Here is a 24,953-nt window from a genome sequence, read left to right on the forward strand (position 1 = left end):
GAACTATAAAAGGCTCCTACATATGGAACAGAGCCTGGGAGAATAGATTTATAGTTCAAAAGAATGGTTTCTGGGAATTTAGAGCAGGAGATCTGGCTTTGTTCTGGGAGGACAAATGGCAGCAGGAACCAATTCTGTTAACAAAAAACTTTGTTAACCTAAAGCAGGAAACAGATGCACAAGGGTTAATCAAAGTTAAGGATTTTTGGGATCTTTCGCAGACCCCGGAAAAATGGAGAAGCTGGAGAAACATTGAATGTGGGGAGGACAGCCCCCTTAAAATCGAAGCAGAGGCTCTGGGGGACCTGCTCAAGAAAAGGATGATCTTAAAAACAGAAGGGTAGGATCAATTGAGATGGGGTAACAACAAGCAAGGAACCTTTAATCTTAAGGAAGCTAAAGGTTGTCTACTAGGGCTAAATTATATTGTTCCTGATAAGACCTGGACCCAGCTTTGGAGGCAGCAAGGTTGGATGAAGATCAAGACTGTTATGTGGTTGGTTCATCACAAGAAAATATTAACTTGGGAGAGTATTAGGGAAAGGGGAATTATGGGGCCTTCTAGATGCCAGCTCTGTGAAGAGCAAGAGGAGACAACGGAGCACATTCTCAATAGTTTCTCTTATACCACCTAGCTGTGGGATTCGTTCTCTGCGATTTTCCAGCAGTCTGATAGGGACAGAGGAAGTATCATAAACACCCTAAACCACTGGACAATGAACTTCAAGGAGAATGAAGTCCTAAATTTGGCCTGGACCTTCACACCCTGCTTTATTATCTGGAATGTTTGGAAAGAGAGAAATAACAGAATTTTCAAGAATGGTAAGTCTTCAGCACAACATCTTCTTGATCTTATCTTGAAACAAATCAGAGAGACAGTCAGCTCTACTATTAAGAATATCCCGTCGAATCCCCCTTCAGATGGAGATCTTAGAATTCTCAGGCAACTCGGATTGCAGGGGATAACTCCTCAAGATAGAAAGAGAAAGAATAATAGCATGGTAACAGAAAAGGACTACTAGAAACCCCCACCTAAAGGCTTTCTAAAATTCAACATTGATGATGCCTCCAAAGGCAATATGGGAACTGCAGGTTATGGAGGAGCTTTAAGAGATTACGAGGGCAATATTTTATTTATCTTCCACTACCATTTAGGCAGGGCTACCAATAACATGGCGGAAGTGATGGCGCTGGAGCATTGTCTTGAGATCCTAGCTCAGAATCAGTTCTCTAATATCATTGTGGAAGTAGACTCGAAGATTACTATCAACGCAGTGAAAAGAATCAGCGGTGGTTCTGGGCCAGAAAGAGTCTTGAGTCATTGGAAACTTATCCAAGTTTTTCAAAGAATCCAAATACATCTTCAGGGTCTCCGTACCATAAGTTTCAACCACGTTCGACGTAAGGCCAACAAGCTGGCTAACTTACTGGCCAATCAAGGGGCAAGCAGTGCAGAGTGTGGAAAGGGGATAAAGTGGCAAGAAATTCCTCCAAGTCGTCTAAAGGCTATCTGTGAGGATCAAGCTGCTAAGGACAAGGAGGTTTTCCGATATCGAGCGGGGTTGAATTCAACGATTTGATGTCGCCGGAGGGTTCCTTCTCGGCCCACTCGGATGTTCCTGTGAGGCTGAGTGTCTGGTTTGGGTGCAGCTACTCCTGGTTCATCTCGACAAGGTTTCCCAGGCCTTTGGGTTACACTTTGTGGTTCTATTTTCTTAATAAACTCGGGAGCAGTTCCAGGGTTTACGAAATGAGTTGGCGGAATGATCATTTTTTGGGGTACCGAAGTAGGCGTCCCCTTCCCGCTTTCGGGATTGTGGTCATGGCGAAGGGCAGATTTCCAGCGATCGCTCGGCTTCTCAGTGTTAAGTGGTTTTGTTATTTTGAGAGCGATCCCATAGAATGCACGACACGTGGCAGGGGGCAGTTTTGGAAACCGCCCTTCATCGCACATTATAGTTTGGTCAGATTCGACGCTTCGATATTTTTCGTGGTCGTCGGATCTGGCCTTCAGGTTAGACGGTTGAGGTTGCCTGTGTGGTTTTGTGGGGCTCGTTGGGTCTTCTCTCCGTTTTCTGTTGGTATGTCTCATCCGTTCCCTCCCTTTTGTGGTTTGACGGTAGGTGCTGACGGCGGTCACGGATTGACACCGGAATACCGGATGGAGGATGGTTTTCCGGCGATCGCGGGCCTCGTGGGCAGAAAATGGTTTTTCAATTTTTGCAGTGAACACCTTCAGAGCGCGACACGTGGAAGGGGGGTCGGACTGAAAACCGCCTTTATCGCACGCTATTGTTTAGTCATCTTGGGCGGAGCAATGTGATCGTCAGCCGTTGGATCATCTGCTGCGGTTCGATGGTTAACATTGAATGTGCTAGTTGGTGGTCGGGTTTGGTAAGGGTCACGCTTCTTACTGTTGCATTTTTTTGCCTCCGCCATTCGATTGGTTTTGCGGGCTCTTTGATGATGATCTTCGGTTCTAGTTGCTCTGGATTTGCCAGATAAGTTTTTGCCTGCTCATCTTTCCCGCTTTTGACTTCAGCTTTGTTCCTGGTTTTTGGAACCACTTTCGGCCTTCGGCCTCTTTTTGTTCGAATTTAGTAGTTGGGTAGTCTGCCCGTTTTCGGTTGGGCTTTCAGGTCCCTCCCATCTTCCACATCTCCAGGTGGATTGTTGTAATTTATGTATTTTATTAATGAAATAGAAGGTCCTACTCTTGCTTAGCAAAAAAAAGAAAACCTATCTTTTAGGAGTTACCAATAAATTATTATAAATGGTTTTGTTTTTTGAGATTTGTTTTTTCTTTTTTTAATAATAATAGTGATAAAAATAGTATTTTTTTCATAATATTTCATTTTAATATATTAATTTACAAATATATTTACAGTGAAAGCCTACGTTTTATGAATTACTAATAAATTATTATTAGTTTGATTTTCTTTTAAATAATAATAATTGAAGTCATCTGAACAAAGGGCTCCCATTCGATATGTCCAATCTCTCTAGTTGCTAAGGTGTATTGTCTTCAACAAAGATCTCCCATTCGCCATGTCCAAGCTCTCTAGGTGCTCCAATGAAGTACTATGCACCCAAAAGATCTCACTTTTTGTTTTCTTGAAAAATAATATTTTTTCATCTTTAATAAAAAAAATAAGTATTTTTTAATATATGTTAAATTTATTTTAATTGAAACTTTCTATTATTTCATTAAAATTTAATTAAATACATAAAAAATTTAAGAGTAACTTAAAATAATATTATATTTAAACATATTTCTTATTATAAAATCAAAAAATGTAAAATGGACGCTTAAATTTTGAAGTTTAACAACTGTAACTTGGATTTACAAAAATCCTTGCCTTATTTTCTCAAAATGTACCCAGAATTTCCATAACTTTAAGGGAAAAAAGTCAGTCTTGTTAGACTACAACAAAAGTATATTCTTAGTTGAAAAATCTAATAATTAAACTTTGTTTAAATATTTAAACAAACTTAATGGTAACTTACAGTAATATTATATTTTAAACATGTTTATCATTATAAAATAATAAATCATAAAATCAAAAAGTATATGCTCAATTGAAAAATCTAATTATTAGATTTTGTTTATTACTTTCATAGTGACATAAAATACAATTATATTTTAACTTATTTATTACTCTAAAATAATATTCTATTTAGTACAATTATTTTTTATTATCTTCATTAGCTTAATAAAAATAAATTAGACAGAGCGTGAGAGTGAAAACTTATCTTTTATGAATTACTAATAAATTATTATAGATGGTCTGGTTTTTTGAAAATTGGTTTTTTCTCTATTTAATAATAATAGTGATAAAAATAATATTTTTTCATAATAATGTATTTTAATATATTTATTTACACATCTTAAAAGTGAAAACCTAAATTTTATTGTCTTCAACAAAAATGTCCCATTCGCCATGTCAAACTCTCTAGTTGCTTAGGTGTATTGTCTTCAACAAAGATCTCCCATTAGCCATGTCCAAGCTCAAAGATCCCCCATTGGCCACGTCCAAGCTCTCTAGTTGCTCCGATGAATTATTATGCACTCAATAGGTCCAAGCTCGAATTATTATGCACTCAAAAGGTCCAAGCTCTTTAGTTGCTATGATGAATTATAATGCACCCAAAAGAACTGACTTTTCATTTTCTTGAAGAGTAATATTTTTCCTTTAATAAATATTTTTTAAAGTATTTTTTTATATATGTTTAATTTCTTATAATTGAACTTTTTATTATTTCGTTAAAATCTAATTAAATATATAAACAAATTCAATAGTATTTTAAAATAATATTTTATTTTAAACATATTTATTATTACAAAATAATAAAATAAAAAAGTATAGGAGTTATTTACACGGAGGGAAATTAAAATTTCAAAATATCTTGTAGAGGCAGTGTGTGTTTTTGAAGGTGTAAATGGATTCGGCATCATCAAAAACGTCTATTGCACCTAAAATATTGAAGTTTAACAACTGTAAAGGAGTCGTCATTTATGCGGAGGGGAATTAAAATTTCAAAAAATCTTGTGGAGGAAGTGTTTGAATAGTGTTTTTGATGGTGGAAATGGATTCAACACCATCAAAAACCTCTAGGGTGTCTAAGATATTGAAGTTTAACAAGTGTAACTTAGATTTAAAAAAATCCTTCCCAGATTTTCTCAAAATATTACCAGAATTTCCATAAGCCAAAAAGCAGTCTTGTTAGATTACGACAAAAGTATATGCATCGCTGAAAAAACTAATGATTAGACTTTGTTTAAATATTTAAAATAACTTAATTGTAAGTTAAAATAATATTATATTTTAAACATATTTATCATTATAAAATAATAAAGCATAAAATCAAAAAGTATATTCTCAAATTGAAAAATCTAATGATTAGATTTTGTTTATTACTTTCATAGTGACATAAAATAAATTATATTTTAGCTTATTTATTATTCTAAAATAATATTCTATTTTAGTACAATTATTTTTTATTATCTTCATTAGCTTAATAAAAATAAGTTAAACAAAGTATGAGAGTGAAAACTTAACTTTTAGGAATTACCAATAAATTATTATAAATGATTTTGTTTTTTAAGATTTGGTTTTTCTTTTTTAAATAATAATAATGATAAAAATAGTATTTTTTTCATAATATTTTATTTTAATATATTTATTTACACATCTTAAAAGTGAAAAGCTACGTTTTATTGTCTTCAACAAAGAGCTTCAACAAAGAGCTATGTTTTATTGTCTTCAACAAAGAGCTTCAACAAAGAGCTCCCGTTAGCCATGTCGAAGCTCTCTAGTTGCTGAGGTGTATTGTCTTCAACAAAGATCTCTCATTGACCATGTCCAAGCTCTCTAGTTGCTCCAATGAATTACTATGCACCCAAAATATTTCACTTTTCCTTTTCTTGAAATGTAATATTTTTCCATCTTTAATAAATAATTTTTTTAAGTATTTTTTTATATATGTTTAATTCCTTTTAATTGAAATTTTTTATTATTTCATTAAAATTCAATTAAATATATAAACAAATTCAATAGTAACTTAAAATAATATTATATTTTAAACATATTTACCATTATTAATAATAAAATGTAAAATAAAAAATGTATAGGAGTCATTTATGGAGGGGGAGGGGAATTGTCTGGACGGCCAAAATTGGTCAGAATCGTAGCAAAAAAATTTCAAAAAATCTTGTAGAGGGAGTGTTTGAATATTGTTTCTAATGAAATTTCAAAAAATATTGTAGAGGCAGTGTTTGAATATTGTTTCTGATGATGGAAATGGATACAGCACCATAAAAAACATCCAGGACATAGCTAAGATTTACATAAATCCTTACAGAATTTAAAAAACGTCCAGTACATAGCTAAGATTTACAAAAATCCTTGCCAAATTTTCTTAAAATATGACGAAAATTTCCATAACTTTCAAGTGAAATAAATATCTGATTAGACTATGCCAAAAGTGTATGCTCACTTGAAAAATCTAATGATCAGAGTTTGTTTAAACATTTAAACAAATTTAATAATAACTTAAAATAATATTATATTTTAAACATATTTATCATTATAAAATAGTAAAGCATGAAATCAAAAAGTATATGCTCACTTGAAAAATCTAATGATTAGATTTTGTTTATTACTTTCATAGTGACATAAAATACAATTATATATTAACTTATTTCTTATTCTAAAATAATATTCGATTTTAGTAAAATTAATTTTTATTATCTACATTAGCTTAATAAAAATAAATTAGATACAATGTGAGTGAAAACTTATCTTTTATGAATTACCAAAATTTTATTATAAATGGTTTGGTTTTTTCTTTTTTTTAATAATAATAGTGATAAAAATAGTATGTTTTTCCTAAAGCTTCAACAAAGGTCTCCCATTCGCCATGTCCAAGCTCTCTAGTTGCTCCAATGAATTACTATACAACCAAAATATATCACTTTCCATTTTCTTGAAAAGTAATATTTTTCCATTTTTAATAGATATTTGATTTTTTAGTATTTTTTAATGTATGTTTAACTCATTGAAACTTTTTATTATTTAATTAAAATTTAATTAAATATATAAACAAATTGAATAGTAAGTTAAAATAAAATTATATTTTAAACATATTTATTATTATAAAATAATGAAATATAAAATCAAAAAAGTATAGGAGTCATTTACGTGGAGGGGAATCTAAATTTCAAAAAATCTTGTAGTGACAGTGCTTGAATAGTGTTTTTTATGGTGGAATGGATTCAGCACCACTGTCAGAAACATCTAGGGCACCTAAAATTTTGAAATTTAACAACTATAACTTAGATGTAAAAAAATACTTGCCTCATTTTCTCAAAACATGACGAGAATTTCCATAACATTTAGGGCAAAAAACAAGCTTGTTAGACTATGGCAAAAGTATATGATCAGTTGAAAAATCTAATGATTAGATTTCTTTTATTACTTTCATAGTGACATAAAATACAATTATATTTTAACTTATTTATTGTCTTAAAATAATCTTCTATTTTAGTACAATTATTTTTTATTATCTTCTTTAGCTTAATCAAAATAAATGAGATAAAGTGTGAGAGTGAAAACCTATCTTTTATGAATTACCAATAGATTATTATAAAAATGAGTTGTCTTTAGTGCGATTTTTTGGAAGCTTTTCATGTGGATTTTTTCGGTTGAATTTCTTTAAAATCCGGCAGTAATTCATTGAAATCACAAGATTGATTGGTAAACTTTGCACAATGGAAGTGCCCTAGGGATTTTTCACGGTGTTGAATCCATATATACAGTAAAAAAAATAGTTTAAATAACACAAATCAAGATTTGACTTCAAAATTTTCACGAGATTTTGACACTCAAAACTCCAAAAAGTTATACTATAAACAACTCATTATAAAACTCATTATAAATGGTTTAGTTTTTTGAGATCTATTTTTTTTTTAATAATAATAATGATAAAAATAATATTTTTTTAATATATTTATTTCCACATATTAAAAGTGAAAACCTATGTTTTATGAATTACTAATAACTTATTATTAGTTTGGTCTTTTTTTAAATAATAATAATGGAAGTACTCTGAACTCATCGTTGAAACCGTGTATACGATGTATTGTCTTCAACAAACGCCATGTCCAACCTCTCTAGTTCCTCATGTGTATTGTCTTCGCCATGTCCAAGATCTCTAGTTGCTCGGATGAATTACCATGAAACCAAAAAAATCTCACTTTTCGTTTTCTTGAAAAGTAATATTTTCCCATATTTATTTTTTATTATTTTTTAATAATTGTTTAATTTTTTTTAATTGAAACATTTTTTTTTTTTTTAACAAGTTCGGTTGCTATGTATTGATCTGAAAAAAGAGAGGGGCAGCTTGTCGTACATATAGTGCTTCTTGAGCATTGCGGATCCAAGGAATTACAAAATAGTTCATTTCCTTGATCCTGATTCTAGTGTTCCTACCTATGAGGCATCTTTTACTACTATAGATTCTTACAAACTGAAAACACCAAAATTTACAACTGCAACACATGGCTAATCAATTTCTATGTGACTAATCTTCCGCGCTGTAGAGTCTTCCGGGTTTGGGTCTGCCTCGTTCGGTTTTGCACTGGAGGAGGATGACGCTTCTTTGAACTTTTTATCCATCATATACCTGAGGACGGTGATTGATTCTTCGGCATGAGCACATCTATTGCTCAGGTTGTTGAACTGCTCGTGCAATGAGTGAACTCTATGTAGGAATAAGTTCATCTCGGCTCGGTATTTTTCATGTAGAATTCTGCATTGTTCATCAAGTTTTGCTTCCAGATTCCGGACTTGGTCTGCATGCCTAGCTTCCATACTGCGAACGTGGTCTTCCAGGGTCCTTTGTTGCGCGCGCACTTCCTCAAATTCTGCCTGCAGATCACGGCAGTGAAAACACTGTTCTGGGCGCTCCATTGGCACTGAGGGATGCCTATTTGCTATGATCGCCTCTCTGATACGGGAGCGCTGGACTTGTTTCTTGTCACTAGTGGCTTCCGCTGAATACTCGGGAGTCTGATGGCCGGCACCTCTGGAAGAAGGGGGATAGATTGAAGCGGCTCTGAATTGAACTGAAGCGGCTCTGAAGGGGAATAAACTGTCACAATAGGCATCTCCAGAATGAAGGATACTGAAGCTCAAGTTAGATATAAATAGCGCATACATGCTGTTGAGGCGGGAACAAACCCGTATGCGGTTTCCAAAATTGGTCCACACAGCCCAAAGCAAATCCTGATAGGCACATGGGATCTGTCTGGCGGGACGATTTCCTCCTGCAGTTCGACTGATTCCCACACTCTGGGCAGATCTCCCAATCCAAATTCTGATCAAATTCCCATCGACCATACCTGTTCTGTCCATTATTCTGATTGTTTTCCAGTAGTCATAGATGCTATCAGCTGCGGTACAGTGAGCTTTGACTGTATGCGTGTGATTCATGGGAGCGGTTGGAAAGAGGAGGTGTCATTGCAGTACAAGTTGCCCTTGGAGCGCTCACATGCCTTGTTGGCAAACATGTCAGCCTCCTTATTCAGTCCACGGAGGATATGGTAGTAACGAACTTCTTGCATGGAGTCGTGGAGGATTTGGTTCCTGTAGTTGATCTGTTGCAGGAGGATGTTCGGTGTGCTTTGCCATTGCACCATGAACCTGATGATGATTGCTGAATCCCCGAAGACTACTGTTGTTCTTATCCCAATCTTGATCAGCTGGAGGAGCCCTTGATACAAAGCCAATCCTTCTGCCCTGTTATTGGATAATTCTCCCAATCCCCATTCGAAATGAAGAATTTTTTCGCCATTCGCATTGCAGATTAGGCCCCCTGCCCCTGCTTGGCCGGGATTGGATTTAGATGCGCCATCAAAGAACAGCAGGAACTTGTTGCAGTTTCTCAGCCAAGTTGCGAACTCCTCCTCCTTTAATCTCAGCTTCCATGTCCTGTTGGTCTCTTTCGTTTGCACCCTCCTTTGGCTTATCTCCTGAGCACTGATTATGTTTTCTTGCACCTGGCTAATCAGATTTTTCTCTTCGACACTGCAATTGGTGACCTCTATCTTGCCTTTGGCATGGGCTGTGATTGTTTCTACCACTAAGATCCCAGCTTTATGGCACATAACTCTGATATTGCAATTTTTCCCTTGAAAGATCTTACCATTACGTGCTAACCAAATTCGCCATAGGAGGGTGATTGCCATGGTGTTCCAAATCCGTTGGGCTAACTTACTCTGTTTTCCTTTCCAAGGGCAGTTCTTCTTCCAGCTAAAAAGAGTGTCTGCAATAGAAGCCTTTGGCTCCCATGGAGCATTCCCGAGAGATGCCATCATCCTCCAGCATTCCTCAGCTACAGGGCAATCTATGAACAGATGTTGAAGTGTCTCTTCTGATCTGCAGCAATTAGGACATCGAGAGGGTCCCATTATACCTCTTTTCATTAAATTTTCTGCGGTTAGAACCTTTCCTTTTAAAAGGAGCCAAATAAAGAATTTGATTTTGGGGGGTGCTTCTGCTCTCCAAACCAGCTTCCATTGACTCCAGACATCCTGTGGGAAGATGTTATTGCATAAGCAATGGTACCCAGCCTTGGTCGTGTACTGAGTTCCAGTTGGATCCCAACGATAGCCATCTTGCTTGCCTTTTTGCGTCGGAGCTTTGCTATGCAGGAGGTTCTTGAGAGCAATAAAGCTGGTCTCAAGCTCTCTGGGGTATTCCGGAAATTCCCAACCTATCCATGCTTGTGTAGAGTTTTCCCATTGTGATATTTGGGACAGGTATACTATTTCTTTACTGCTGAGCCAGTTTATTGTAGGAGTTGCCTCCGATTGTGATCCGATTGGGTGTTGTTCGAGGATTCTATCTGTGGAGAAATTGACACTGTTCCCTCCTCCAGGGACCTTTGAAATGTTTTGAGCCATGAAGGGTATGGATTTCTTGCAGAGTTGCCATATTTTCATGCTACCTCTGATGGGAATGTTGGTATCCAAAAGCTACTGCCTCGCACTGTTCAAGTATTTAGCCTCTAAGACCTTCTTCCACCAAGCTGTGGGACCAGTGATTATTCTCCAAATTATTTTAGCTCCAAGAGCTAAGTTCAGGATTTTTGGTGATCTTATTCCTAGCCCGCTTTTTTACTATGATTGGATGACATTCTTCCAACTGACGAGGTTGAACTTTCTTTTTTCCGTTTTGCCTCCCTGCCAGAGGAAATACCTGAGATTTTTTTCCATTTTCTGATGAAAGGATGCAGGTGCTTGACATAAAGAGAGACGGTAAATGGGCAGAGAGGTCAAGCCTGACTTCAGAAGAACAAGTCTTCCTGCTGGGTTCAGCCACATGGTGCCCCATTGTTGAATTTTTCTCTTTATTTTGTCGAGGATTTCATTCCAGATGTCAGATTTCAGAGGTCCCAAACTTACTGGCATTCCCAGGTAAGTGAAGTGGTTCCAATTGAGCTTGTAGGAGACTCCTAGAATGCTAGCAATGCTATGGATGGTATGGCTGGGAGTGTTCCAACCATAGATACAACTTTTTAACTGATTAACTTTCCCTCCTGAATATTCCATAAATTGATCTAAGATCTTCTTGAAGCGCCTTGCAATGGTGGTGGACGCTCCTCCTATCAGGAGGGTATCATCTGCAAATTGGGAGTGATTAATATTTTTTGTGCCTTGCTCAAATTTGATACCAGTGATGAGGCCTATTCTTCGATTAAAATCCAGGGTTTGGCTAAGGGACTCAGCCATGAGGATAAACAAATAGGGAGACAGAGGACAACCTTGCCTAAGGCCTCGAGAGGATTTGAAAGCAGCACACGGTCTTCCGTTAATCAGAGGGGATATCCAAGGTTCCGAAATACAAGCTTTGATCATTGAGATAAAGGAGGGGTCAAAGCCCATTCTATGGAGGACAGCGAACAGAAAGGAATGCCGAACCCTGTCAAAGGCATTGGCAAGGTCCAGCTTGAGGACAAATCCTTTCTCCTTTCTACTAAGACTGGAGTGAATGGCCTCTTGAACAAGCAGGATAGAGTCAGAGATGTGCCTATTCGGGAGGAATCCCCCTTGGTTTTCGGAGATCAGAGATGAGAGATGAGGTTTGAGCCTGGATGACAGGATTTTAGTGATGATTTTGTAAGATGAGTTGCATAAAGAAATAGGCCGAAATCTTGAAAAGGAGGAAGGTCTGTTCTCTTTTGGGATTAAAGCAAGATGGGTTGAGTTGGTGAATCCCCCCATTTTGCCTTTCTTTAGAACCCAGCGTATCATCTTTAAAAGATCTTTCTTGATCATTTGCCAATACTCTCTATAAAAACTGATTGGAAACCCATCAGGTCCAGGGGCCTTGTCTGGGTGTAGACTCCAAACTGCATTTTGAACTTCTTCCTCTTCGACTTCCTTCTTGAGACTGTTGTTCATTTCATGGGTGACTTCCTTATTTATGTGCTGTAAAAAACTTGAGTAATCCTCTTCACTTTTGTCCTCAGTCAAAAGATTTTTGAAGTGATTTGTGGCTGCTTCTTTTATCGCTTCCTGAGTGTGATAGCTGTTCCCCTCATTATCTTTTATTGTATTCACAGTGTTTCGGACCTTTCGAACTGTTGCCTGCTTATGAAAATAGGAGGTATTTTTATCTCCCTCCTGCAGCCAGAGCTGCCTTGACTTCAGCCTCCATTTTATTTCTTCATCCTTTGTAACTTGCTGCAGCTGAGAATATAGTTTTGTTTCCCTCTCTTTGGCTTGTTGGGACAGCCCAATGGCTTCTATGTGTTGCTGCACATCCTCTAAATCTTGTTTGATTTTTTTCTTGCTCAACTCGGGCTCTTGGTAATTGCTCTTTGCCCATTCTTTTAGGGCCTGTCTTGTTTTCCTTAATTTTGTTTCCCATATGAAAGTTGGGGAGCCTTCCACATGTTGGGACCAAGCCTGCCAAACCACTTCCTTTGCTGCTGAGATTCGATTCCAAATGGGGCAATATTTGAAGGGAATAGGACCTAGCTGGCAGTGACTTTGCAGAGTAAGCGTGATTGGATAATGATCAGAGGCGGAGACGTTGAGGATGTTCGACTGGCCAGTGGTGAAAGTAGATAAATAAGCAATACTTATGAGAAATCTATCAAGACGTTCCATAATATTGCCAACTCCTATTCGTCTATTGCTCCATGTGTACCTTCGGTTCTTAGGTCTGATATCGACCAGATCTTGCTCCTGCATTATATTTTCAAGTCGATTCCTGAAAGGGTCGGGGTTGAAATTTCCCCCTCTTTTTTCATTGGAGTGCAATACCAAGTTTAGATCCCCTGCAAGAATGAGATTGCTGTCCTGCTCTTCTTCTATATCTGTTTCCAAAGTGTTCCAGCACTCTTCTTTCTCTCTATAATGATTCGGGGCGTATATATTGTAAATCTTTACTGTTGTTCCATCTGTCTTGTTCTCTAGATTAACACAGATCCAATGCTGGTGTATTCTGGAGGAGTGGCAATTCCATTTGTTGCAGTCCCACATTGTTAAAATGCCACCTGAGGCTCCTCTTGCTTCACTTGCACACCCACTGTAACGCTTTTGCTGGCTTATGAATTTATTAGTTTCAGATTGGTCCTGCTTTGTTTCTTGAATAAGAACTATTTCAGGATTTTCACTTTGGATTAGGTCCTTGAGGGCAACTGTCTTGGAGGGGTGCCCTAATCCCCTGCTGTTCCAGGAGAGAAATTTCATCATGATTTACTGCTTACATGGAGAGGTGCCCGCCTCTCTTTGCCTTTGTTATTATTTTCTTTGTCCGAGAGCCCAAGAATAAAGGATTCTATAGGAGTCTGGGAACCCATGGCGATATCTTTCTGGGTGCTTTCTTCTCTATGTTGCTTGGCCGATTTCCTGCCCGGCCCATGCTTTTTGGGGATATCACTGGGAGCTCCATGCTCCTTTGAGGAGCTTCTAGTAACCCGAGCGGAGGGGGTATCAGGGGAGGGCTGAGAGAATTGGGGCGGGGAGGAGTGAAGGGGAGGTTCAGAGAAGGGGATTTCGGGCTCAGGACCTTCCTCAGATAGGGAAGCAAAGGGATTAGAAGATGGAGGAATGGAAGGGTCGGAGGTCCGGAGGGGAGATGAAGGGTGCAGAATGGGGGATTGATGGGAGGAAGAGGAGGGATGGGAGGGGAGAGGATGATGAAGGGGAGGGGGTTGCTGGGATGGGCCAGGGACATCAGAATCCATAGATTTGGGAGGAAGGGATGATTTTTTTCTTTTAACAGTTTCCCATTGTCCTTCTTGCTCTTCAGATTCTACATTAACTATTTTAGGGCATCTATTTGCAAAATGTCCATATTCGTGACATACCTTGCATTTGAAGGGAATCTGTTCGTAGTCCAGCTGCTGAATATGGCACCAGTCATCCACTTTCAGTTTGATTGCTTCCGGCAGTCCGCGGCCCAAATCGACCTCAACACAGATCCGCGCACAAGCTTGCATGTTGTCTTTGGGTTCGCTGCGATCTATATATTTTCCCACCGCGTTTCCTATTGCTTTAACCGAGTCATCCCCCCAGCAATGAAGAGGAAGATGGGGCAATCTGACCCAGACAGGGACTGCATTCGGAATGTCTAGCTCAGGATCGAAATCCGGGGTCCATTTGTTAAGATAGAGGCCCCTAGAATCCATAAAATAGGGCCCGTTTCTGAAAATAAGGTCTTTATCTTCCTTGGTTTCAAAGTGGAAGGTGAAGTATCCTCTGCCACAGAATCTTATTGATATTTTGCCTTGAATCTTGTCCGTCCAGTTTCGCTCGACCCATCGTTGCACTGTTTTTGGAGAAGGCCATAGTCCTGTAAATTGCCCGATTAACCCTTTCTCAGCAAGGGAGAGGGCTGCCATGCGAGGGATGGTCGGAGGTAGAAGAACTTCTTGTAAAACATCCAGCTTCTTTACAAACTTAGATGCTGCAGGTCTAGGTCTCTGTGGAGGGAGAGATTTAACCAGAGATGAAAAAGCCCGTTGCAGCTCCGGATCGCCTCCAGGCGGATCCGGAGGGTCCATGGCGCGGGATCTTCAGGCAGCAGTCGGCAGCGATCAGTATCCAGGCTCGCGCGCGCGCGCAGCAGCAGTCTGACAACTCTATCAACTAACCCTGAAACATTTTATTATTTCATTATAATTTAATTAAATATATAAACAAATTCAACAGTAATTTAAAATAATATTATATTTTAAACATATTTATTATTATAAAATAATAAAATAAAAAATAAAATAAAGTATAGGACTCATTTATGGAGGTGGAGGGGGAAAATTCAAAAAATGTTGTATAGGTAGTGTTTGAATAGTGTTTTTGATGGTGGAAATGGATTCAGCACCATAAAAAACGTTCAAGGAACCTAAATTTTTGAAGTTTAACAAGTATAACTTAGATTTACAAAAGCTTTCAAGCAAAAAAGGAGTCTCGTTAGACTATGGAAAAAATATATGCGCAGTTAAAAAATGGTTTGAAGTTTAACAGGCATAACTTAGATTTAGAAAAGCTTTCAGGAAAAGAAGGAGTCTCGTTAAACTATGGAAAAAGTATATGCGCAGTTAAAAAATGGTGTATAAATGTATTGTCTGCAACAAAGAGGTGTATACGGTGTATTGTCTGCAACTCTGTAGTTGCTCAGATGAATTACTATGCACCCAAAAGATATCACTTTTTGATTTTCTGAAAAGTAACACTTTTCCATCTTTAAGAAATAACTTTTTAAAAGTCATTTTTAATATATTCTTAATTTCTTTTAATTGTACTTTCATTTTTTCATTTAAATTTAATTAAATATATAAACAAATTCAATAGTAACTAAAAATAATATTATATTTTAAACATATTTATCATTATAAAATAATGAAGTATAAAATTAAAGTAGTTTTGGCTTCAAAGAGATGTTTTTGTGGCTAAGGGGATTTCCTCAAACTTACCTTGCTATAGTCGGATATCTGCAAAATGACAAGTAGTTCAAAGATAGAGATTGATAAATTCAATCCTAAGAGTTTTTATCTATGGAAGCTCAAAATGACAGATCCATTGGTTGAAAAATATCAATGGATTGATGTGGATCTAGGTATTGCACCAACAACAATGTTAACAAAAGACTAGACCAAGTTGGATAGAAAGGAGAAGAGAACAATTTTATTACGCCTATGAGATTTAATGTTATAATTGTTAATTGGTTTTCTTTTTCGTGGTAATTGATTCGGCGGATCTATTGAAAGGTTGTATCGACTCATAACAACGAGAATCATCTCCAATTCATAGTTCTTGCAATTGTTTTTCTTGATCTTTCTTTAGGTTCATCAGTTCTATGTGTTCAATTTGTCTCTATTGTATTCCAAGCATTTAAATGGATTTATACAATTCTTATTATGGAGGAGGATTTCCTAACCAGGGTTTCAGTCATTCTTCCTCAAATTACAATATTTTGAAAAACATGAAAAAGACCAGCCTTGCCATTCAGAGTCATCTGAAAAGGATTTATTTGTACCTTAGTTGTGTTGTGCCCTCATAACATCAGCTATCGTGGTTTATTTACATCTTCTATTGAATATTGGCGAGCTCCTCATGGGGCTTGGATCAGTTTTGTAATTTGAATCTTATCCATTCCTACTTACTCAAGCAATGAGGTCAGTTCTTTAATTTTTTGATTATGTAGGACATTTTGTTGATTTTTTAATGTGAATCTTGTCCATTCGTGAATGATAGGGGTTTATTCTGAATGAATGGGGTGGATATTTTTGAAATAGTTTGTTTCATTTCAAAAAAATTGGTAGTATAATGGTGATTTCATTTGTCGAGACCTCTTTGGCCTTCGCTTTCGTTTCCGCAGTAGCAATCACAACCAAGAGACGAGAGTACCTATTTCTGGGAGGATTATTGCGCTCGAGTATTATTATATTGATGTGGCTACAACTCACATCTTCGATAAAGGAGTGTAAAACATTAACTAAGGAATGTTTATCAAAGTTTCTCTGAGTTTATAATCTATATAATCCAAATGCTTAAAAAAATTAAATCTCAAACTCTTTTCAAGTATTGTACTTTAATAGAGGTTTAAATGAGAAAAACTGAGTAAAATCAATATCAAACCTGAGGAGAGAGAGAAATTTACCCAACGGATTAATATTATAAACCAAAGGGATCAATATTATAAACAGAAGAGTTTAATACCGAGTCTATGATATTAGGGCTTTTTAATATTAGTATTATAATATTAAGCCTTAATATTAGTTTCCCTCTGCCTTTTACAACTATGGTGCTATGCCTGATGCCCGGCCCTCTGGTGCTTTATAAATCCAATCACGAATTCTTCTATATGATCACTAAATCGATCGACTTGGTTACCCTCAAGTCGAGGGGATTTCGACAACTCGTGATGACAAATGCAACGTTTGAATTTGGGATGTTGTCCACCGCGACGATGATGTACATGGTGACTTCCATCTACAAAGAAAATGAAGTTTCCTTTGCGAACACTTTGACCATCGTTACTAGGTCTTGGAAGTGCCTGGCAGTAACTCTCTTTTGGTTTTTTACAGTTGTCTTGGCCTATACCATGGTCTACATATTGGCCTTCTTCCTGGTTATGTACAACGTGGGATTCTATAAATATGTGAATTCAAGAGAGTTTCTTTTCAATTCAATTTCAATGCTCATCTTTTTATTCTCTGTTCGTGTGTATATAAACATGTTTGGGTACCTGGCCAACATTACATTTGTGTTTCAGGAACAATATTACAACCCAGTTTCCTTGCGGAAGAGGAGGCACATCATCAAGGGAAAGTGAACAACTACCTTCTCGCTTTGTATGTTTTACTTCATATTTAGCCAAAGAGTTTGACTTTTTTGGTATGCAGTCATCGAGCTAGAGAGTCGTCGAGGTGCATGGATAGTGACTAGGGTGGTGCATGCCACATTCCTTGGTGCGTTGATTACTCTGCAGCACACTTTTCAGTGACATGAATGATAGCTAGTAGAGATGATCTTTTTGAAAAATGTTATTTTCCACATGAGAAAAAAAGTTGCACTCTGTACCATGTTTGAATTTTAGTTTTGCCGAAGGATTTTTATTTTTTTATTTTATTAGTATGTAGATTGTTTTTCATTCACAATTGGAGTTGGCTCTACTCTAAATGCAAATTGTTCTTGATATATCTAAAGACAGAGTACTTTTCCAATCAACATTGAAACTGATTTTGGCTTAGGCTATTTTAAAATAAAATAAAAGCACTTATTGATCCAGATTTAAATAGGAATGCAACAAATTACACAGATAACCATAAATATAGAGATGCAACAGAAATAATACTTCATTTCATTAATGTAAAATACTGAAGTATGCTTACAAATAGAAATGGAAATAAACTAGCTCGGGCGATGGTAGCTTATCTCTGAGGAGGGATGTGGCGGCTACATGCCTCTGAACTCTCTTACAATGAGGTTCGAAGGCCTATTTATTGTTTAGAAACAATGGAAAACCCTAAACATCCAAAAACCTAACCCTAGGAGATGAAGTGCCAAACTATGGGCCCCGTTTTGGGTAAATTGGTACATCCACTTCCCAAGGTCGTAACTTTGGCATACAATCTCCGTTTGACATGCACAATACCTCTTTAGAAAGATCTATCCGAGGGCTACAACTTGGGGAAGAGCAACATGGTCGATAGACCCATGTTGCTCCCAGTGTTCACAGAAAATGTCCTTTAGGACTTCAAAATGGCTTCGGAAGTTTAGGACCCGTAAACAGCTAAAAATAGTAAACTGCGCTACAATTAAGGAAACTGAAAAACTAAAAGAAACAATGGTGCGGGTCCAAGTGGAATTGGCAGGTGGCCACCAATATCCACCTGGATCATTCCTACCTCCTTACGAATCAATGGTACCCATTGCATTGAGTTCCTCCATGGGATGAGGAAACTTCTGTTGAACTTGGTCCCTAGTGAGTCACTTGCCCTGGTGAAGGAGTTGGCATGCTTTGACTACTCGATACAGATGGTTCTTTTGTTGGTGAGTGTGCTTCATCTATGTGTACATGATCCAATCATTTGTAGCTTGTTCCATGCAATCTCAATATAACTCTATTGGTGTGAGTTGTTCTGCAATGCCAAATGTGTCTATTAATGGTGGACAATATGGTTGAAGGTAGTCCACATTGAGCATTGGGTGTAGGCCAAGGAATGGGGGAATGTTGAGCTCAAATTCATTATCTCCCACAGCCTTGGTAATGGTGTAACAACCGTATCGGAGTGGTTTGCATTTCTGATAGGCTCCAACAAGGTGTTCCTTTTGCAAATGCAACCAGACTTTGTTGCCCACTTGAAACTTGTGTGGCACCTGATGTTGATCATGTCGCTGCTTGTATTTGGAATTTGATTTCTGCAAAATGTCGCGGACCTGCTATCGGATATGTTGGATGTGCTCAATGAAGTTGTTTTCCTTATTTGTTTCAGACTAGAAATGAGTCGAATCTACTTGAGTAGCTGCAAATGGCTTGGCCACATTAATGAGACATAGTGGTTGGAATCCTAAGCCCACCTAAAAAGGGTTGTGGCCAGTCGAGCTGTGGAGAGCCAGGTTATAGCTATGCTGAAAATAGGGGAGGCTGTCATCCCATGTGCCTGGATGCTTTGAGTTGCACATGGGCAGAATGTGTATGATCATCCTCTTGACAACCTCTCTCCAGCCATCAATTTCGGGATGGAAGGTTGTGGACTTAGTGAATTTGGTGTTCAACATCGACCAGGGACTGGACCAAAATGTATTGAGCAACCTGTTGTCCCGATATGAGATGATAGACTGTGGGATCCCAAAGTGTACCCACACTCGTTCAAATAAGAGTTTAGCAGTGGCTTTTGTTGTGATGTTCTTCTTGCAGGCTGCCATAATGGCCATCTTTTAGAACCTATCGACGACCACAAAAACACAGTCATTTCCATGCTTAGTAGAAGCGAGGCCCAACATGTAATCCATGGAGATGGATTCCTAAGGTCAACTAGGGGTAGGCAGCGGAGTATAGAGGCCTCGCTTCTTAATGGTCGGTCTGGAAATGGCACCGGCAGTGCAGGATCTGATGTACTTCTTGACATCCTCTCGAAGATTCAGCTAATAGAAATACTTCTACAATACTGCCACCATTTTCTCGACCCCAAAATTCCTAGCAGCCCGACTATAGTCTGCTTCCCAAAGCATCTTGGCACGTTCACTTGAAGGAGCAGAAAGGTGACCTAGGTGGCATAACAAGGCATCCTGGAGGTGAAAATATAGAACATGTTGACCCTCCACGAGTGTTTGGTATGTGTGGCCGAATTTTGGTTCGCTTTTGTAGAGAAGTGGACAATCAGAAGTCTCGTGCCCATAAGAGTTGAGCACGGTGGTTAACGCCATAATCGATGGTTGACTGAGGCAATTTGCAACATTATTGGTGTTGCCCTTCTTATACTTTATATCCAAATGGAACTGTTGCAAGTATGTCGACCACTTCTGATGGCGATCATTCTGCAACTTCCATTGCGTCTGTATGAACTGCAAGGGCCGATGGTCTATGTGGATGACCATTTCCTTCCGCAAAATGTAATGATTCCATTGTCAGCAGGCCTATACAATGGAATACATCTCTTTGTCATAAGTGGGATACTTCCAAATTGTGTCTGAAAGTGTCCCATTATGATATGCCACTGGATGCCCGTGTTGAGTAAGGACTACCCCAATAGCATAGTCAAAGGCATCTCTCCAGATCTCAAATGGTTGTTGAGAGTTTGGTAATGCGAGAACTGGTGCCGAGCAGAGGTGATGTTTCAACTCTGTGAATGCCTTTTGTTGAGATTCACAACAAAAGAAATTTTCTTTTGTTCCTCCCTTGGTGACTTGACTCAAGGGCCAAGTGATATGAGAAAATCCCAACACGAACCTATGGTAGAAGTTGGCAAGACCGAGAAAGATGTGGAGCTCTATCAGAGTGGTTGGAGAATGCCAATCCCGAATGACTTGGATCTTAGCTGGATCCACATGCACCCCCTGTCCATCAAATAATGTATCCCAGATACTAAACTTGGATCATGCCAAAAGTGCATTTCTCCAAATTGGCACATAACTTGTGTCTTTGCAGTGTTTGTATAACCTGTCCGATGTGGTGGAGGTGATTTTCCCAACTCTGGCTGAATATCAGGATGTCATCCAAGTATACCACTATAAATGAGTTGGTTAATGGCCACAAGATGTCATCCATTAGCCTCATTAAGGTTGTAGGAGCATTCGTCAACCCGAAAGGCATAACCAACCATTCAAAAAGGCCCTCCTTGGTTTTGAAGGTAGTCTTCCACACATCGGAGGGTTCGATTGGTACCTGGTGATATCTTGACTTCAAATCGATCTTGTTGAAATATGTTTCCCCCTTTTTTTGGCCCAGAAGTTCATCAATCTGTGGGATTAGATACCTATTCCAGACAGTTATCTTGTTCAGCACCCGATAGTCAATACAGAGTCTCCAAGTCCCATCCTTCTTCTGTACCAACATGATCGGGCTCCCACAGGGTGACGAACTCAAATGGATGTGACCTTTTTACAACAACTCCTGAATTTGCCTCTTGATTTCATCGTTCTCTAGAAGGCAGTCTTCCACACATCGAAGGGTTCGATTGGTACCTGGTGATATCCTGACTTTGAATCGATCTTGCTGAAATATTTTTCCCCCTTTTGTTGGTCCAGAAGTTCATCAATCTGTGGGATTAGGTACCTATTCTAGAGAGTGATCTTGTTCAACACCAATAGTCAATACAGAGTCTCCAAGTCCCATCCTTCTTCTGTACCAACATGATCGGGCTCCCACAGGGTGAAGAACTTAGCTGAATGTGACCTTTCTGTAGCAACTCCTGAATCTTCCTTTTGATTTCATCGTCCTCTAGAACAGAACGCTGATAGATTGGTCCATCGGGTAGAGGCACACCTGGTGTTAGATCAATGGAGTGCTTGACCTCACAGTGCAGAGGGACCCTTGCGAGGGAGGTGAAGATGTCCTCATACTCCTCCACGACCTTTTCCATCTATATTTGTCATGAGGACGGGCCCTGTCTAGAGGTCATGGTCACCATCTTCTTCTTTCCTTGAGGACGTATCATCAGGAAAACAAATTTCCCAGTTTTGGAAATGAGCTTACTGCATTGTTTTTCAGTAACCAAAGAGATAGCAGTAGGTGGTGCTACCTCCAGTATTATGTACACTTATTTCCCAAAGTAATAATAACAACATGAGGCCTTGACTCATATACAACATGTCGCTTCCACAAGTATGATTGGCCTAATAATGCATCAAAAACATCAAGGGGAGCAACGTCACACAATACATCATTCGTGAAGGGCTTGATGTTGTATGGAAGGCGAGATTGCTAGCTCACGCGAAGATCCTGTCCTTGGTGAAGGCACCCGATAGTGTACAGTTGTGGATGTGTTGTGGTCGGTAATTCCAGCCGCTTCACGAACTCTGCCGAAATGAGGTTCTTTTGGCTCCTGCCGTCAACAATGAACTGTAGCAAGGATCCCTTTACCCACATCTAGGAGTGGAAGATGCACTCCTCCTCCTCTGGATCTTTAGGTTCCTCCTTCTGGATCTTCATGGTGGCAATGGTGGCATTGGGATCTGCATCAATAATCTGCTTCTCTTTGTCATTTCCTTTATCAGGTTTTGACTCAGAGTCTAAACATGCATATGATTTCGAAAACTTTAGCTTGGCCACCAGTCACTACCTGGCCCGACACTCACTTGTGTTGTGAGTGGATCTGTTATGGAACTCACACCAGTTTCCTGTGTCCTTCTTCAGCTTAGCGGTGTTTTTCTTTGCTTGTGGCTTTGGAGGGTATTCCCGGGCCACCCCACCTTAGATTTGTCCTTTGTTCAATGGTTTTGGGGTGGCTTTTCCTTGATTCGGATTTGCAGATCCAAAGTCTCACTTCTTTTGTTGAAAATTCTGCTCGATCTTGATAGCGTATTGGTATGTCGTGCTGAGCAAGGAGAGGTCCAGGAACTCCATGTCATCCTGAATGTACCTGTGTAGGAAGCCGCAATATTTGAGTACCAAATGCAGCTCAGAATCCTTGACACCCAACTTTGTGCAAAGGGTATGAAAAATATTGATAAACTCTGGCACGTCTTGGTCGCTTCCCTGCCGCAGCATGGTCCACTTTATGTATTTATCCTCATAGCTTTTGACAAGGTAGTATTGCTCCTTGATGATGTTCCAGAATGAATTCCAAGTGTGTGCGGATGAAAAAAGTGAGGCCATAATTTCATCCTTCTACTCGCAGTAGGTTTCCCACCAGTCCTTGACGTGGGGGGCGGCTTTAAGAAGTGCGCAAGTAATCTTTTCCTGGCTGGAAAAATCATGAACATAAAATTACCCTTCTAGCAGATTTAACCATTTATCTACAACATCTACATCTATCTGACCCTCAAATATGGGAATGTCAAAGTTAACTTGTACCTTAAAGGGTGTGGCACTTCTAGAGTAGCTGCTGGAAGTAGATGTGTCGCCCCTGGTTAGCCACTGAAGGATCTAGGCAAAGTTGTCCATCATCACATTCCTTTGACGCTCGAGGGATTCTTCGAGCAAGATTTTGATAGGATCTCCTGCCCCTTTTTTCTTTCTTTTCATCCGCCATGGGAGGTCGTCGGGATTTGTGAGGCTAGTCCTGCAAAGTTTCGACCAGTTCAAGCCCTAACTCCTTATATCCTGACCTCATTGGGGACATGCAAAGAAAAACAAAGAAAGAGCAGACCGCTCTAATACCACTGATCTGGATTTAAATAGGAACACACCAAATTATAGAGATAACCATAAATACAAAGATGTAGTAGAAATAATACTTCATTTCATTAATGTAAAATACTGAAATATTCTTACAAACAGAAATGGAAATAAACTAGCTCGGGCGATGGTAGCTTATCTCTGAGGAGAGATGTGGCAGCTACATGCCTTTGAACTCTCTTACAATGAGGCTCAAAGGCCTATTTATTGTTGAGAAATAATGGAAAACCCTAAAATCCCAAAAACATAATCCTAGGAGATGAAGCGCCAAACTATGAGCCTCGTTTTGGGTAAATTGGCACATCCACTTCTCAGGGTCGTAACTTTGGCATACGATCTTCGTTTGACATGCACAATACCTCGCTCAAAATATATATTTGAGGGTTACAACTTTGAGAAGAGCAACATTAGTCCATGGACCCATGCTGCTCCGAGTTTTCCCAAAAAACGTCGTTTAGGGCCTCAAAACGGTTCTGGAAGTTCAGGACCCGAAAAACTGATAAAAATTTTAAATTGTGCTACAGTTAAGGAAACTGAAAAAATGAAAGTAACAATGGTATGGGTCTAAGTGGAATTGGCGGGTGGCCACCAATATCCACCAGGATCACTTGTGCAGTTGTCATTGTTTCCTTTATTAATTTTTGAAGTCCCCTTTTCCAATTTATCACAAAGCTTCACCTCCCTTTGATGTCTAATGATATTGAAATGTTCACACACTTTCAATGCATTCATTAGTGTTGGCTTAGTGTTGGCTTCAATGGTCATGGAACCAAAAAGCCAGGGTGTACATGATATTTTCCATGACGTCTTCTCCAATTACATAATCAAATCATTTGATATATGCAATCAGGAGGATGATGATCTCAGTAGCTATCGAAATGTGCTGAGTTTTTTGAAATATGAAAAGTAGATAGAATTATGGGTCTGATACATTTTTTAATCAAATACATGATGGATATTTAACATTTCGTACAAACAGTTCTTCTTTAAGAAAAAATTTGCTCTTAATCCGCAAGCGGAAGTGTCTTGGAATAAATAAAATAAGTTTGTTTACAAATTTGATATAAATCTCATCGTTATTTATAGTACTTTTAAAATTTAATATACCATTTTATTATGTCACTCACATATACCAATTTATAGTCTGTAACCTGACAAGTGAAGGAAGCTTTCACATACAAGTTGTTCATATCTTTGGAGATGAAGTTTGATGAGAATAGATGGATAAATGTTGTTAGTTTTTATTCCTTCACCAAGAACCACCCAATATTTGGCCAGAGTAGGAATGAAACTCTTGGGACATGCCACTCTAGGAATCCCCAGGCATAGGAGAGAGTTGCATGCACTGAAACATCGAGAATTGAACCTTAGGGCAGTTAAGATGAAAGCTCACATTGCTTTACTACTGAACGATAACCCAGCTAATGGATAAATGTCCAGAGTTATCATGCATTCCATGTTAAATGGTCCGAAGGGGCAAATAAACATAGAGGATCACCATTAACTTTTATATTATTGATCCCGCCAGATTCTATGGGGTCCAAGGCTCATCTGATTGCTCCCTCTATCACTAACATTTCATGTAGTTTCAATGTT

At 38.4% G+C, this 24,953-nt stretch overlaps 1 protein-coding gene and 1 pseudogene across 1 annotated transcript; both read left to right on the forward strand.

The window, feature by feature from the left end:
* The first annotated feature begins 1,079 nt into the window (after positions 1-1,079).
* On the forward strand, positions 1,080-1,580 carry LOC149151779 (uncharacterized). The gene has a single exon (XM_089443266.1). It carries the CDS (start codon positions 1,080-1,082, stop codon positions 1,578-1,580), a length of 501 nt encoding a protein of 166 aa, XP_089299392.1.
* A 15,159-nt stretch (positions 1,581-16,739) lies between these two features.
* LOC149151780 (uncharacterized) lies at positions 16,740-17,402 on the forward strand (annotated as a pseudogene).
* Positions 17,403-24,953: the final 7,551 nt, after the last annotated feature.

The sequence above is a fragment of the Pinus tabuliformis genome, chromosome 9 (assembly GCF_031772625.1).
Source record: "Pinus tabuliformis cultivar Carrire ecotype Pingquan chromosome 9, CPIR1, whole genome shotgun sequence".
In the NCBI taxonomy this organism is placed as follows: Eukaryota; Viridiplantae; Streptophyta; class Pinopsida; order Pinales; family Pinaceae; genus Pinus; species Pinus tabuliformis.